Genomic DNA, 15,561 nt, shown 5'->3' with positions numbered 1-15,561 from the left:
TTCTAATTTATTAGTGCGGTGGTCACACTTGGAGGCCATCGCCCCAGGCATTTTCTTTTTCCTCCTCCCTTTTTTTTTTTTCCTCTCCTTTTTCTTTTTTTTCTCTTTTTATCACTTGCCCCTAGCAATGAATTGGCTTAGAACAATTTTATTCTAGTGATTCATTGATTTAATTTGCTCTATAATAATTCAGCCTTAGTCTGCGTTTTCTTTGATTCCTAGAATGCATTATCACACAAAAGATGTTTCAGGTCTAGATTTTTTTTGCTCAGTATGAACTTCTGGAAGTAAATGGCCGTTATCTGGCAGTAACCAGGTCTGCCCAGCCTAGAAAAAGAACATATTCTGCAGATTACTACTGTTCTTGCAGCTGAGCAAAGATCTTTAACAGGTGCTTTACTAAGGCTTGGACAACCCCAATGCAAGTTTGGACAAGCCTTGTAGAGGTCATTCTGCAACCTACCTGACTGCAACCTTATTTCCCGGTCTATAAGCTTAAAAGGTAGATGGCTACATTTATGAGATATAAAAGGCAGCTCTGACAGCTTCAGTGCAGTATTTTTCTTTGCATCAGTTACACTTCAGTCCTTTCCTCCTGTCTCTTGTACTTGCCTGCTCTGTCCCTGTTTCTGCTTTCAGCTGCCTGAGCCTTGCACCTGCTCCTGTCACTGCTTGACTGCTTCTGGCTTTTCCCACCCTGCCTATTTTGTGTTTGGCCAGATCCTCCCTCCCCAACACAATTCCTTCCATTGGCCAACTCTGAATTGCCAATGCATTTCCCTACAGCATGACCTTACTTGCGTCTTCCCTAAGGCTCCATCATTGATTAGACCTCTTTTCCACCTGGAAGCTTGAGATGCATTTTGACTTTTTCAATTTCTGAACCCTAAACAACACTCATCCTGGTATTTTCTGCTGCAGACCACCACCATGACCTGAGCTCATCTTGACTTAAATGTATGTGTCTCCATTTGGCCCTAATTACAGGGAGTAATGATCTGTAATCCCTTCTGTGAGAGTGGTGAAAACAGGTGTTGCTTATCAGGCTTTCCAGACTATGTTTTGTCTCAGAAGGGATGATCAAAGAATTAGCTTTAGCCAGGGATCAGCACTATGAGTCACAGTAAAGAAAATAACCTGTGAGCCTTTGTCATCCAGCAGGCATGGATAAAGATGACAAGGATACCTTATTCAACAAGACACATTGTAAGAAGAGAAGCATCTAGAGGGGAAAAAACATGGGGCAAATATCAGAGAACAATTTGACTATTGTAAAACTAAACAGGAAGGAAATAATGGCAGTGGGACAGAATATGAGCTGAGAAACTGCAGAAATTTGGGTGGAGCTTTCCCATACCCCTGTGGACATCACAGGGCTCCGAAATGCTGTGAAGTTCTGATTTAAAAACCCACTGCTTCAGTTTCACCTAATGAATGATTTAGAAGCACTTGCAGGCAAGAACCAGACCCTGCCTCCAAGTCCTTATGCCATTGCACACCATCCTTGTGCTGGCAGGAAGTGTTCAGCCACATTTCCTGGCAAATGCCTTCCTTCCCTGTTTTATCCGTGCCTTGTGAGTTTAAATTTTGTGGTATGCTCTATGCAAAGAGCAATAACATTTGATGATGATTGTAAACAAACTTTATTGAGACTGTTTTCAAGCATATCTCCTCCTGCATGCTGCACTGCGTAACAAGCACCAGGCCATGTTCACAGCATAGAAAGGCTACAGCTCTAATGCCTATGGAAATATCTTCACCAGTGAAGCAGGTGATAGGATACTGGCAAAGCTGCAGGAGCATGGGTTTCTCCATATGTTCTTTTATATACTCTTATCTATTTCTTATTTCCAAGGTTATTAAAGACAAGCCTAATTTTACTCCTCTCCATTTTATTTTTTTTTTCTGAATTTGGCTAGCTTTTAACTCTCAGCAGTTGTGTATAGCTCACTCTTCCTCAGACATTTGTACACCAGCAGTGTCTCAGTGACGTGTTTCATCCCAGCCAGGAGCAGAGTGGTGCATTGCTGTGCAGTGAATTTGTTCACTGCTTCCCTGAGGCCACAGGGCCTGAATCTTTGCCCTCCTGCATCAGTGCCTTTACAATGCAGATGTAGCACATGTACACCACATGTTCTCTCTCTGTGCTGAACCATGCAGGAAATGTGTTCAGTCATGTGCACAAGTGCAAAAAGCACCCATGTGTATGTACACATATGCCTCTTTGGTCATAGGACTTTTTAAATGATGCCATCTTTACTATGTACAGTAGTAAATTTTTAATATGTTACTGCTTCAGATTCATTAATATATTTAAGGATGAGCATGGTGCCAAGCACTGTACAAAGACAAAAGCCAGCCTTGCTTATTGGAGCTTGCAATCTATGTATCAGACAACAGGCAGCTGCTGAGTGCAGGCAAAAAGCACAAAGAACAAACATTAATCCCTGTGGTAGACAGGAATATCAGTGCACTGACACTACTGAGACAACCGTTTGTGAAGAACTTCTCAGAAGGACAAAATATTTGGAAATTTTACAAGTACATGGGTCAAGCTGGCAGCATGGGGGCAGAACTTAGCATTAAATATTGGAGAAGGAAAGCCTGATGTGGAGTCCCTACAGGAGGCTTTAAGTGTAGAAAGGTTTAGCTTCTGCTTGATGTGATATGGAAGATGTAATCAGTAGCAGGATGCAGAAAGGAGTGTCATAGCCAAAGCCCTGCCCTTTTGCTTCCTTAACTCCACATTTGGGGAGTTCAGAAAAGGAACAGTAATGATGTTTGACACGGAGAGCCCTGGGTAAATGTTATAGCTGTGTCAACAGGCAGAAAAGTCTTCCTCTTCAATATGCAAAAATAATCATCAGAAATTAAATCATATGCAAAACAAACCAAAGCTGACATCTAACTTGTAACCCCAAATGACAGGAAGAGCTGTGCCATTGCTCACAGGGAGTAGAGACCAAGATTGCTGGTGTTAGCCATGATGAACTGAAAGTGGTGTTTAATTATGCATAGGTAAATATCACAGATAAAAGATGAGATTTGGTTTTGTATAGAAGCCAAGCCACTCTCAATGATATTTGAAAAGTCATGGTGGTCAGGTGAAGTCCCTGCTGGCTGGAAAAAAGATGAAGTCACACCCATTTTTAAGAAGAGTAGATGGAATGACCCAGGGAACTAGCAGTCTGGAGTAGGAATGGCCTAAAACCTGAATATAGGAAGTTCCATACAAGCAGGTGGAAGAACTTCTTTTTGGTAAGGGTGACAGAGCACTGGAGTAGATTGCCCACAGAGGTTGTGGAGCCTCCTTCTACAGAGATATTCTAGACGCGTCTGGATGCCTACCTGTGTGACCTATTGTAGGGTACCTGCTTTAGCAGGTGGACTGGACTTGATGAGTTCTAGTGCCTTCCAATCCCTACAATTATGCGACTCAGTGATTATGTGTGAGGAAAGTGAGCACAAAGGCAGCTGGGTGACCACAGAGAACACCTGTGTGCTTTGGGCTACCAGCACCTGCATCTGGGTAGGAAGGGACAATCTGACTGTGGTTTCAGCTGCCTGTGAGGGACAGAATACAAGATGGGAAAAATCTTCTTCAGAATTGGAGGAAAATAGTTCTAGAAAGCAATAGAAAAGATATCCCTATGTTGAAGCTAATGTTCTGTTTGTATTACAGTTACAACCACCATCTCATGCCTCACAAAACCCTTGGCACCAGCAAAGGAACAAAACACTCAGGCCGAATTTCTTGTAACATTTTTTACAAATAAATAAGACTGTTATTATCCTATTTAAATCCAGCTAAGAAAATAAGTATCTCAGAACCCAATAGTTCAAATGAATGGGATTCTTTGTTTGTTTGTATACACACATGCTTTTACTAGAGCAAAACATGACAAAAGAGCCACTTCTGTGACAAGTAACAAGTAAGATGAATGTAAAGTAGAGTAGTCAAAAAAAGTGTTTGATGGATAAGGTTAAGGATGGGAGCCTCAGTAGTGATTCAGCTAATGAACCTTGCTTTATTCATCTCATGTTCCTGCTGCCAGGAATGTATCAGTAGAACGACACTTCTAGTGACCTTTCAGGCACAGCAAGGATGAAATGCCTTCAGAAAGGGCAGCATTTTGCATGTATTAAGAAACTACCTCAGAGTCTACAGGGAGCTTTTAGCACAGTCTGGGCACTGCGGGCTTTGAGAAGCTACGGCCAGGAAGCAAACTTGCTACAAAGAAATTCTTTGAAAAAACTCTGAAACTCTTTGCATTGGAATTCAGGTCCTATTACTTATGTTTACCTACCTTGCCACCTTTGATGTTGCATTTTAGAATCATAGAATCATAGAATCGCCAAGGTTGGAAAAGACCGAAAAGAACATCCAGTCCAAACATTCATCTATTACCAATAACTCCCACTAAATCATGTCCCTCAACACAACATCCAGTCGTTCATTGAACACCCCCAGGGTCAGTGACTCCACCACCTCCCTGGGCAGTCCATTCCAGTGCCTGACCACCCTTTCTGAGAAGTAATACTTCCTAATGTCCAGCTTGAGTTTCCCCTGCCGTAGCTTGAAACCATTCCCTCTGGTCATAGAAGCCATTGTACACATCTCAACAAGGTCTCAATAGAATCTTCTGCCCTCTCATGATCAAGAGTGCTCAGGTGCTGGAATAGGCTGCCCAGGGAGATGGTGCAGCCATGAGTGTTACTAAGAGACATGGTTCAGTGGGGATATATTGGTGGTAGGTGGTTGGTTGGACTGGGTGATCTTGGAGGTCTTTTCCAACTTTGGTGATTCTGTGATCATTTGGTTACACACATGGGAGCTTCTGCTATCAGCCTAATGCAGCTTTATGAGCTTGTCACCTAACAATCTGATGTGCTAACACCTTGTGTTTACTTTGTGCAGCAGAGAAAAGATGAATGCATGTAGAGATACTCAGTGTGCGTCTTTCTCTTGTGCCCACACAAACTTGTTTTACTTAGAGAAATTACTATTATTTTTTTTTTAAACACAAGGTCTCATTCTTCCTTTCTGAAAACAGCCCTAAAGGCTCTCCTGAGACCTTTTACCCCATGATTGTAAAACAGAGCATCAGTCCCTGCAGCCTTCTAATAATGATTTACTGGTTGCACAAAGCAGGACAATTCCATATAAGCCACATCAGATGAACTGCATGAATTGACACCAGAGAGATACTCATTCAAACATGTTTTATGACTTGTCAAAGGTTAAGAGTAGGAGGAGGGGAAGGGAGGGGAAGAGGGGAACTAAGCAAAAACAAGCAAACAAACAAAAAACAAACAAAAACCAGAATTACAGCAAGGATGTGACCATTCTTTTTGCTGCATTCATTATATTTGAAGTTTTGTGGGTTTTTTTTCATTTCTCCCCAGGTTAGTATTTCATTCAGTAACATTCATAGTAAGTTCTTCATTCTCTGCCTGTCAACATAGTGTGCTTCCAAAGACACAATCAAGTTGTAATACAGTTTTTCTGATTGCTGCAGACATTGAGTAAGTAGGAAGCAACAAATGGTTGCTTTTAGCAAGATTTTGACCCTTTGAGATGTTTGCAAGCCAGTGAAGCACTATCCAGATGTAGTAATTACATATAGATAATGATCTTCATTGTTTTTGTTAACACCAAGGATCATAGAGAAGAAAACATTTACAAAAATTTCAGATAAAACTAAGCTGGAAGGGTTGGGAGCACTTGGGAGGTTAGGATGAGTACCCAGAATGAGCTTGAGAAGTGGCCTGGAAAAGATGAAATTCAATACAGACAAGTGTGAAAGAACTCCTGTGGGGAATGATCGATCTGAAGTCTTCAGTCTAAAGACCACCTGGATAGACTACACTTAGTGTCAAAATATACAAATAAAGATCTGATTATTCGGTGTGAGTCTGGTTACTTTGGGGAAAAAAAAAAAGAAAAAGAAAAGGAGAAAAAAAAAAGAGGAAGAAAGGAAATGAAATAAAAGGAAAAATGAAAAGAAATAAAAAAGAAAGAGAAAATGAAAGAAAAGAGTATCTATAAGTAACTTTAAAATAGTCATAAAAGGGAAAAAAATAAAATAAAAATGGCTCATTTGTCTTCATATCCTTTGGAAGAGAAGACCAAAAAGTAGAAAAGTAGTTAATTTGTGGGAAATTAAATTTAAATTAGACATTAGGAAGTTAGGCACATGGAAAGGCAACACAAAGGGACTATAGAATCTCCTTCATAAACAATAATTAATTTAGTTAAATGTCATTCTGGGATGGGATATATTTAATCCTGCCACAGAGCACAGAATTGGATAAACGACTTCTACAGGGATCATTCTGGCCATGGAAGAAGGTGGATGACAAGTTCACCATGCCCTGGTTGCAGTGGAGAAAAACAGTGGCGGTCCAAAATAAAGTGTTGATGGCTTTTGGCTTGCAAGCTAAATGTTGGACAGAGGATTACAAGAACATGCTGTTGTAGCACTTGGAGTGCATGTGAAAGCACTGCTAAGTGTGGTAGATAATGAGGGCTATCTTAATTGAAAAGTGATCTCATAAATGCAAGTTTTAAGGACATTAACCGCTGTGAAAGGTCTCAAACCAATGGTTATAAATCTACATTTTGTGATTTTTGTGGGAATGTTACTGTGTTTATATTCACAATAAGTTATCTTCTGTCAAAATATTTCATTACTTTTTTTGCTGTTGTTATGTTTTAATGTACACAAAGAGAGTCTGTCAGTAACACTGCACAGACTTATGAAGAACGCACTTCTATAACTGAATTCTTTCTCCATTTTCTTTCAAAGTAGTTTCACAACTGGTGTGTGAGAGACAATATTTCAGGAACAACAGGTGCTCACAAATAAACCCAAAAAGCCACCAGTCAGATCTCCCAGTGCAAAAGAAGCAAAGGGTGTGCTTTTACCTGTGAAAAAAATGTGTTAAATAAGAGAAACAGGGGTTTTAGAGTCAGATGAGATTGAGTTGCCCTGGAAATTGTTTAAAATAAACATGAGAAGACCATTGGGAACTGCGAGTGTTGTGAATTAATAAAAAACACCCATCCTGCAACCTTCCTACAGACCTCCAGTGCCTCGAGAGAAATGCTGCTTTCTTTAGATCTGTGGAGTCTCATCTCTGAAGCTCAGATAAATTGTTCCAACCCTCTGTGCATTGCAACCCAAATGTCAAAGGAGGGAATCAGAGAAACTTCTGTGTCTCAGAGTCAGATCAATGTGCTTTCTCCTCTACATCACTGAACCACAGTCTGTCAGCAAGGCAGACAGTAATCACAGTCAGAAGCAATGTATTCACACTAACAAATAAATGGTTTGCAGCATTTGTAAAGTCTGAATAGAACGTTGCTTTGTACTCCGGTCAGGTGGCTTACATGAAAAAGAGTGATATGTGGCTCTTCCTAACAGACAGATGATTTTATCACTTATTGTCTTTCTGTGATTTAAAATTTATTTTCATTTAAAAGATAAAGAAGGAGCTTTGCCTTTTTCCTTTTTTTTCCCACTTATTTTATGCATCACCACAATTAGCTGTTCTCCCTTTAACAGATTATTAGGGGGTCCGTCAAAAATAATCTGTGCTGGGTGGGTCTTGAATGATAATGCCTATCACTTCTGAAAAGATGTTTCTAATGAAGGCAATTTGCTTCTTTTTCAGTTGATTTTATAGGCGGATTTGACTCTTACGGCTATCAAGGCCCACAGAAGACATCTCATTTACAGCTACAGCCCATGTATATGTAAGTACTCAACTTCTGAGATGTTCTGCGGTGGCAGGCTGATATTAAAGGATCATTAAAGTGAAAGATGACATCACTTAAAAATTCACAATAGGCGGAAGCCTTTTTGATCAACTGAATTCAAGCTACACTTAAGTACCAGCATTACTCTTCTGCTGGAGGATAATGATTTCTTATGCAGGATACAAAGCGTCACAGTTGTTTAAATAACACTGAGCTCTCACCTGATTTTACCTCATTTCCATTCATGCAGATTCCACTCCAAGGCAGTAAGAATTTCATTTAGTAGGAACTAGTCAGCTGACAAAACTTGGATGCCAAAAAGTGGATGTATTAGGTATTAGTCTTTACTAATACAGATATCTGTTCACTGAAGCATGTCTGTGCCTCATTTCCAGACTCGACATTAAATTATATTAATAAAAGAAAAAAATAGCAACATATTGTTTTTAAAAATAGATTGAATAGAAAGCGGTATTTTATCTATCTGGTGAGAGTGAGAACTCCATCCTGCCTAGAAGTGCAGCCAGATACATACAAATACATCTCAGCACACAGACTCAACTAGAGTACATTCACACAAAACTTACACACAGATATAGACCAGGCCAGAAGTAGTAATCTCAAATATTTCTGGTTGCTCACTGCAATTTGAAACAGCCCTGACTGCCTAGATAAATCGTACCTCACAGCTGTAGCCTCTTGAATTCTGTTTTAGTTACCATCACCAGCTGACATGACAAAAGTATAGCAAGCAACAACTCACAAGGGAGTAGCATTTAATTTTTTCCTTTGTTACTCTTTCGTCCATTTCTTTTGAGGAAAAAATCTAAATACAGGAAAACAGTATCTATCCCAACACACACTCCCTACACTCTTAAATATAATTTCATTTCCTGTGATTAGTGGAGTAAGTCCGCTGGTGGTTTAGTAGCTTTATGCATGGAACTGGCATTTATTCCTTTATCAGCAGTACAATCAATTCTGCGGTAGTGCTTAGGATTGGGCCCTTTGGGAGCTTTGCTAGGAGTTTTTTAATAATCTCAAATTACAATTGTACATATCTCCAATGCCATCTTAACAGCAGCTTTCCATCTGTCTGTGCTCAAGTGAAGATTTTTCACCTGCACTTTTGGCACAGTGCTGTGCATTTAGAAAATGTTATTTCCTTCCTAGTATAATGCGTGGCTCATAGGTGCTTAGAACAATTCTAGTCCTATTTCTATCTCAGTATACCATAGTTTGCATCAACATATGGAGCCCTCTAGCTGAGATATTATCCCATTCTCTTTATGCTCTCAGCGTTTCTTCCAGAACAGCAGATTATATTTACTGAGCATCTTCATACTGACAGGAAAGAAAGCTAGAACCACTGAAAAAAAAGAAAGTGATATTTTTACATTCTTAGGTGAGATAAGGAGATGTATGATGAATTCATGTAAACTATGTTCTGCCTTATTTCAATCTGCATTCTTGCTGGAGTGTAGGTGATTTGGGTGTTTTAACTGAGAGACAGAAATTGGTATGTAAGTTGACATTTTGTCCAATTAACCTACGAAAGTATCGCCATGTCCCAGCAGCAGTCGAACAAAGACACTACATGTTTCCCTCTGACTATATAGTACTTGACAAGGTTCTCTAGAGTTGCTACAGCCTGTTCTTAAGAAGCTTTTACAGCATTTAGTAATACCTTTTTGTTGTTTACAACTGAGGCACACTAGGAGTGCATGCATATGTATTTTCACTGCAGTTGCTCCATAAATGTAGGCAGGCCATTAGGCAGTTGAGTGACAAATTTGAATGTCAGATTAATCAAGCTGTCGTTTGATCTGCTTGTAGCACTATTTACAGCAATAATATATACTGGAAGTCAAAACAAACTGATATGATAACAGCAGGCTATAGAAATATGTTTTAAAGCATTGTTTGTTGGGAGGAAGGATTTGGTTCCGTAGGGATTCTTAGGGATGTTGACCACCAAAGAATGTTAGCATTCATCTCTGTAGTATTCAAGGAGAAGAAAAAAATGTAAAAGACCTTAATCCCTAGGTGAAGTCACCTGCACTTTAGAGTACTCAGCATTCCTTGGGAATGAGTAAAATAAGAATAATTTGACATAGGAATGCAGAGGACAGAATAGGAAAGACCTTTGCTTTATGGAGGAAGCTGCCGCTGTACTCTCATGAAGTCATAAGGATATAATCGAAACCGTTCAGGATACAACTATTCCCATACATATCCATATTGCTATGTACATATAACAATTTCCATGATTTTATCAACTGCTGGAAAATATCCACAGGCAGTGGAGAATATATTACACATTATCTCAATTCCTACAAGAGACCAAGAAAATATCAAGACAACTTGTTGTCTCCTTAATGTGCTTTACTATTCAGACTCACAGTCAGTACAACTAGTGAAATCAAAAATAGATGGCTTATTTTACATATTTTGGCTACTGTCAGAAGCACAATAACACTTCTTAAGCTATTGCACATTGGCCAGAATGTCAGGCATGTATTTGAAATGAAAGAGAAAAAAATGACCTCAGCTTTGAAGGACTCACCAGAAGAATATCAGCTTATAATGATTATCGAGGTTCAGACAAAAAGCAAATTTTAACATGTATTTCAGTAATGAGTATAAAAATATCCCCCATTATTTACTAAATCATATAATATGCAGAAACAATTCAAAGGTGTCTATAATTGTGTGGTAGCTGTCAGTTGTTATCCCCATACTGCTTGCAGACGTGAATTGATTTAGCAGATTATGATGACAGAACTCCATCAGCACAAACTTCTGTCTCAATTCAAGCCAGACTGATTTACATCCAACTGATTTAAATCAATTTGAAGTGTTTTACACATGCACAATTTAATTATTATCCTGAAAGAATGCTGTGTTTAGTAATTGCTAACTGTTAAGACACACTGTTTTGCAACCAGAGCTTTCTCCTGTTGCGCTACAGTTAGCACTTTATTTTGTTAATTTGGAGTTTATACTGAACCTACACAAACCTACATGTGCAATTAAATAGTATAATGATTTATTCAGACTCTTCATTTTAACATTTTCGTTCTGTCAGTAGTTATTTAACCAAAGAATTAGTACTTTGGTGATTTCAGTCGAGCCCTACCACCAAGAACATTACAGCTTGGTTTACACATGCACGCTACATAGAGTTTCATCAGTTATGCAAAACTATCATAAATGAATTGGGTAGGGAAAAAAATCTTGATTTACAATAAAGGAGGCGCTATCTGCTGACAATGAATTGAGGTGACTGTCTATGACTACCATTTCCATAAATTGACTAGTATTATTAGATTCAGGCTCACTTTGTTTCTTTTCTCTACATTTTAGGCTTTGAATTCCAATCAAAACTCTTCGTGCCAACTCTTGCAATTTCACATTTAATTTAAATCAGGTGTTTTTGATGTTTTTTTAAGAAAAATCCAATTTATACTGTTTTAAATAAAATAGTGGTGTTTTGTCTTATTGTGACTATTGTCTACCTGTTAAAAATGGCTTTTTTATTGTTTAAGTGCCAACAGTGTGCTCTATGCTGTGCAAGCCAAGAAGCCTATACAGTCCCTTCAAAACGAATATGCATTTTAGTGGGACAGAACCACTGCTCATGTATCTCCAGGTAGTGTGGCCACAGCTGATGTCCTAAAAAGCAGCTTCCCAGCATTCTGTGCTGGAGATGCCAGTGCTCATCTCCAGACAATGGGACGAGAACAAAATAAGGTGATGGAAATCAAATTGTCAAGAGAGAACTCTTCTCTTGGGAGGTGACTGTGGCTGGTGACTAAACACTGTATGCACTGATTCTGCTGCACATGAAAAGAAAAAACAGTTATGATTGTGGAACAAGACTGCACTGCATGATCACAGTAGGATGAAGGCAGAGGAGAGAGATTTTTCTTTCCTTTCTTCACAGTAAACTCACTTGTTCATGAAAAGAAGTGAAGCAAAAAAAAAAAGCATGCATGTCTGATGCCAATTCCTAATGCACTGGAGAAATTGCTCAAAAGCAGCTTAGCCCTGAAGTGAAGCTTGCTTTCCTTGTACTGAGAAGTCTGAGAATTCTTGCATTATATATACACACATACATTCATACTATATATACATAGAAACATAAGTACGCAGACAGAAACTCCTACATGCATGTATACAGACACACATATACTAGGGCTGCTCTGAAAGCAATGCATATTAAGTTTACCCACAAAATCAGTGGCAGATATTGGTGTTATGGCAGTAGATGCTGAGCTTTCCCAACAATACTACGAGCAAAGCCTTGCCTAGCAACCAGCAGCATCTTGTCTGCCTCAGATTGTGACAGCTTGGGATTGAACTCAGTAGTTGAGGTTGACAGTATCTGTCTGACTATAATTAATTACTCCTGCTTGAAGTGTGATTTTGAATGGTTTACTAAACCTGTGCTGACTTCTCTGGTGGTATTCCAAAGGAAACCAAGTGATCACCTGAGCAAACACCTTTTCCTTTCTGTCCTCTCCTACCTATGCACAGCTGAGCTGTTGCTGGTTGGTGGCTTACACTTGCTTGCAAAAGGGCACCAGAGCTGCAGGGCAGTAATCAGGTATGTTTCTGGTGGATGATATGCATCTTTGTTTCCATGTCTTTCTCCTAGGTCAAAGTGAAAACGGGGACTGCTCAAGGTGGGCTGGAGGACCTGTCAAAGAAAATGTTTTGGGATTGCCCTCTGGTTCTTCAAAGAGCAAAAAAAATGTCCAGTTTTTGTGTTTAAAAACAAACAACAAAAAAAATAAAAGGCTGATTGAACAGTGAGACAAAATACAACAGACACATTCAGCCTCTCTTTCTAACAGGTACTAAGGGAGATGCCCCAGACCTCCTTCCTGCTTCCCAGCACCACAGGGCCAGAGCAGAGGCGCTGGTGCTTCCCTCTGGCTCCTCTGGACTGCAGCCACCGCCAGTGGGGCCCGTCTGGATTAAGACATGAACCAAGCCAATTCAGTGCTTTTGGAGCCCCCTCCACACTCCTGGCCTCATTCAGTCTCTGTAGTCAACACAAGGCTAAGAATACTGGGATGACCTTGCAACAGAAGTCAACAGGCAGCACGTTGTTTGCCCCGAAGGCTGTACAGTTCATACTTGCCTTAACCTAACTGCATTGCACATCAGAGAAACTCCGTGCAAGCTTTCTGAAGTAACGTCCTTTAGGCTCAACACGCTGCCATTAATTCTGAACAATTTCTAAGTCAGTAGTTTTGTTTTGTTTTGTTTTCATGTCAGGGAATAAGGCTCTGTTGCTCTGCGGCTCCAGAGTGACCAAGTAGAAAACTGCCAGCTGTCAGAAAGTGCTTTACTTTTGAGGCTCCACAGTGGTCAAGAAACAAAACATTTATAATGGTTAAAAAAAAGAAAAGAAAAAAAAAAAAAAAAGAAAGAAAGAAGATCGGGGGGGCTGGGAGGGGAGGGAAGGGGTAACATAAACTAATGATTGAACCTACTGGAAATAAGCAGCATAAACAGTGCTTCTTACTCCCACTGTTTTTGTTTATTGCACTTTAGGTGCTTTTATAGCTATCTCTAAATGTCTTTTACTAACTACAGAGACATCTGCAGATTTCTATCAACAAAGGCCAACTGAATATGTACTAGCTATGTTTACTCTTTTATATCTAATTTCAACTGAGAATTCTCTGTAAGTGAGCTTTTTTTTCTAATCGCACCATAAGGGATCTATATATTTTATTTTTTGGTTTTGGTTGGGGAGGGTGGGAAGGGACTAGCTGAGTTGAAGAAATATTGGAGACCTTTTTGTGGTATATTTGGGGGATCTGTTGTGTGTTAGAATGTGTATTTTATCTTCCTGTATTGTGGCTGAAAAAAAACTGTGCTGTTACGTAGTTGGCAACAAGATGCCTTTGGGAATTTTGCTAGTAGGTCAATGTGTATATGAAATACTCTGAACTCCTAGGAACATATGTTTTGTTCTAAATCTGATCTGTATTTTCAAGCACTTAGGTGGCTTTCATTAGGAGAAACCAATGTTTTACTCAGGCTTTTCAGGATCTTGGATTGTCATTGTTTCTTTGCTCAGACCCCACACAGGCAAATACACACATCTACCACACCTGTAGTGGCCACGAAGGTTTTGATGGTGAGGGGGAAGGCCAGTGCATGGAAGTGCTTGAGCTGCCCTCAAACGACTGACTGCTCCTCATTCACCAAACCCTGGTGCCCACATGGCTTCTGAGCTGCCACAGCCCATGCACAAACTCCACGCATCCATCCCTATACAAACCAATGCCCTTTGCGTGTCTGCATGGATGTGAAGTGTCACAAACCACCACTCTGGACAATGACAGAGGAACAGGCATTCACCAGTGAAGATAAGATACGAGACACGTTGAGGAACTATATGTACATCTATTCAGTGAGATATATATATATATATTTATGTAAGTGTGTGTGTGTGTGTATGTGTATGAATATATAATACACATGGATAACTATTGAGAGGGGGCTGCATAATCCTGGCAGTATCTGGTGCATGGGGCCAGGGGCTTCAGGTCCTGTTCATTATTTCCTGTGTGAAATAGGCAAGTCGCTTAAGCCTGATCCAGTAAAGCATTTGATGCTGTTTTGGATCTCAAGTTCAATTCATCAAACTTAGGCACCTGAAATTCTGAGCTCATTCTGGGTGGAGCTGCTTTCCAGTCCCTGGGAAATCATGCAGTTTCCAAGCACCAGGCTGAAATTCCCCATAAGCTGAAAATTTTTGGAAGTTTTATGTAATATTTAATGTAGCAGATGTATGATATTAAACACAATGTAGAGGTTTAAATGAAATGAAAGTGTCATAACGGGGTATTTTAGCTTTCCCTGTGTAGCAGTTAATCAAAATCATGTTTCTATAAAAATCATTTTCTCAATATGGAAAGAAACCAGTTTAGGCACTTAACTGATGATCCAATTTTGAGCAGATAATTTTTCATACCTTTCAGTGATTTCCCACAGAATGGCACCTACAGGTAGTTAGCAATTTTAGAAGTCAGAAAATTTAATGAAGCATTTACAAATAGTTTTTAGGCCTAATTTTAATTTAAAAAAAAAAAAAAAAAAAAAAAAAAAAGGCCTTAATTTCTCTGTCTTAGTCTTCCCAACTATACCGAGGGAATAATATCTGCCTCACATGTTTTGTGTGAGGTTTGAATTGTTTATGTTCGTACAGTGCTTAGGAAATAGGAAGCACATTTAATGATTAAGTCTTACAGTGGTAACTGCTTATTCATATATTACATATAGGGTAGATATACACACACTCACACGTGGATTACATATATATATATATACATATATGCCTATAGGAAGTTGATATTCATAACCTTGCTTAAGTTGCAGTTAGAGCACCACCATTAAAAGGAAATTGGGATTGTTGACTACTAAACTAAATGATTAGTGGACAGATCTCTTCCAAAAGCAGTTTAGAGCACAGTAATGTGAGAATACCTGGATAACATTTTTGATTTGTACAGCTGTATCCTCCTCAAAATCCAGTAAAGAATGTTATTTTTCTAGGCTGGGCTTTTGTTATAAACTAAAATATTCAAAATGCAAGAGATACAATCCAAATGTGTCTTTTTTCTTTTCTTTTTGGCATTTGTTAATTCTGAATGTATTTTTAACAAAAGTGATTTTTTTGACTTACTTACTAGTGTAATTTGCATTTAAAACAATAAATGGAAAAAATATAGGTTTCCAAGCTATTCATGGCCCCTTGCTGCTGTTCACAATGTACA

The 15,561-nt window shown here is 39.2% G+C and overlaps 1 protein-coding gene across 10 annotated transcripts in view; it reads left to right on the top strand.

Moving 5' to 3' along the window:
• Nucleotides 1-15,528, top strand: part of NKAIN2 (sodium/potassium transporting ATPase interacting 2) — a 483,129-nt gene extending 467,601 nt beyond the window's left edge. For 3 of the 10 annotated variants that reach the window (XM_015858731.3, XM_085541744.1, XM_085541750.1), the window contains 2 exons: nucleotides 7,678-7,759; nucleotides 12,423-15,528. In XM_015858731.3, the coding sequence (XP_015714217.1) occupies nucleotides 7,678-7,759; nucleotides 12,423-12,432 (92 nt within the window). In that variant the 3' untranslated portion in view covers nucleotides 12,433-15,528. The other 7 variants (XM_085541745.1, XM_015858732.3, XM_085541749.1 and 4 more) reach the window with 6 other exon arrangements.
• The last annotated feature ends 33 nt before the right edge of the window (nucleotides 15,529-15,561 follow it).

The sequence above is a fragment of the Coturnix japonica genome, chromosome 3 (assembly GCF_054131305.1).
Source record: "Coturnix japonica strain WE chromosome 3, WE-NBRP24, whole genome shotgun sequence".
NCBI classification, from domain to species: Eukaryota; Metazoa; Chordata; class Aves; order Galliformes; family Phasianidae; genus Coturnix; species Coturnix japonica.
The sequence above is the reverse complement of the archived record's forward strand: the minus strand, read 5'-3'. Positions and strand labels throughout refer to the sequence as shown.